The sequence below is a fragment of the Myotis lucifugus genome, unplaced genomic scaffold (genome assembly GCF_000147115.1).
Source record: "Myotis lucifugus unplaced genomic scaffold, Myoluc2.0 scaffold_9099, whole genome shotgun sequence".
NCBI classification, from domain to species: domain Eukaryota; kingdom Metazoa; phylum Chordata; class Mammalia; order Chiroptera; family Vespertilionidae; genus Myotis; species Myotis lucifugus.
The window spans coordinates 1-1,300 of NW_005880147.1; the positions used below are offsets into that span (position 1 = coordinate 1).

Below are 1,300 nucleotides of genomic sequence, written 5' to 3' on the forward strand. Positions count from 1 at the left end.
CCCCGGGCCTGCCCCTCCAGGCCACCCCAACAGAGTGTCTGTTCCTCAGGGATCCCAGCTGGGTCCAGTCCTGCGCCGGCGCTGACCCCCCAGGGCCTCGTTTCCCCCGGCAGGAGCGCAGCTTCGAGTGCCAGATGTGCGGCAAAGCCTTCAAGCGCTCGTCCACCCTGTCCACCCACCTGCTCATCCACTCGGACACGCGGCCCTACCCCTGCCAGTTCTGCGGCAAGCGCTTCCACCAGAAGTCGGACATGAAGAAGCACACCTACATCCACACGGGTGAGCTGCCCGCCCGGCCCGGCACTCGGGGCCACAGGGCCCAGGCAGAGCCTGGGAACCCCCACCTTCCACTGTGAAAAGGCCCGGCTCTAGGACAGTGGGGTCAGGTTACATGGGGCGCCCCCCCCCCCAACAGGAGGGCTGGAGGCACTGTGTTGCTTAAGTTCACTTACTGGTAATGCACAGAGAAAATGCTGGAAGGAAACAGCACAAGTCAGCAATGTTGATCTCCGGGTAGAAGTGAGACTAGCAGGAGCTTTTTTCATTCATTCATTCATTCATTCATCCCTCCACTCATTCATTCATTCACTCCTCGGCTGTTGCCCGAGTGCCTCTTTTGTACCCGGCTCTGTGCCAGGGGCTGCGGGAGATTGATAAAGCGGAGAGATCCAGCCCCCGCCCCAGCCAGGGTACAATGCAGTGCAGGGCGGGGCGGTGTCAGAGGGAATGTGGTTGGTCCTGAGATAAAACATAATAAAATTTCAGAGAACAAATGCAGGGCGTGGGGGCACAGTCGGCCCTGACGCGGTCCTTGCTGCCCCGCAGGTGAGAAGCCACACAAGTGCCAGGTGTGCGGAAAGGCCTTCAGCCAGAGCTCCAACCTCATCACCCACAGCCGGAAGCACACGGGCTTCAAGCCCTTCAGCTGCGAGCTCTGCGCCAAGGGCTTCCAGCGCAAGGTGGACCTGCGGCGGCACCGCGAGAGCCAGCACAACCTCAAGTGAGGCTGTGCCCCTCCCAGCCCCGACCAGCCCGTCCTGCCGTCCTGTCACCCGGAGGGAGGCCAGCCTCGTGCGCCCAGATCCGCAGTCTCCCGGGGGCAACACTGGATGGGAGTCTTGCTGCTTGTTTTGAGACTCAGGAAACTGCTGTGTGACTTTGGGCAAATCGCTTTCCCTCTCTGGACCCATAGTTCTGCTGTAAAGTATGGGAGCTGGGTTGGGTCTTTTCTGAGCTGAAGGTATAATAACTTGGGTGCCTTCCCCAGGGCAGAGCCCAGGCCAGAGCAGCCCCACGTGGA

General features: G+C 60.9%; 1 protein-coding gene across 1 annotated transcript; it reads left to right on the forward strand.

Annotated features, from left to right (window-relative positions):
- Positions 1–113: 113 nt before the first annotated feature.
- LOC102422379 (zinc finger protein Gfi-1b) lies at positions 114–1,004 on the forward strand (the record flags this gene model as incomplete). The annotated part of the gene is made up of 2 exons (XM_006109384.3): positions 114–279; positions 826–1,004. Coding segments are annotated over 2 exons (345 nt in total), but the record flags the coding sequence as incomplete, so codon positions are not given.
- Between the last annotated feature and the right edge of the window lie 296 nt (positions 1,005–1,300).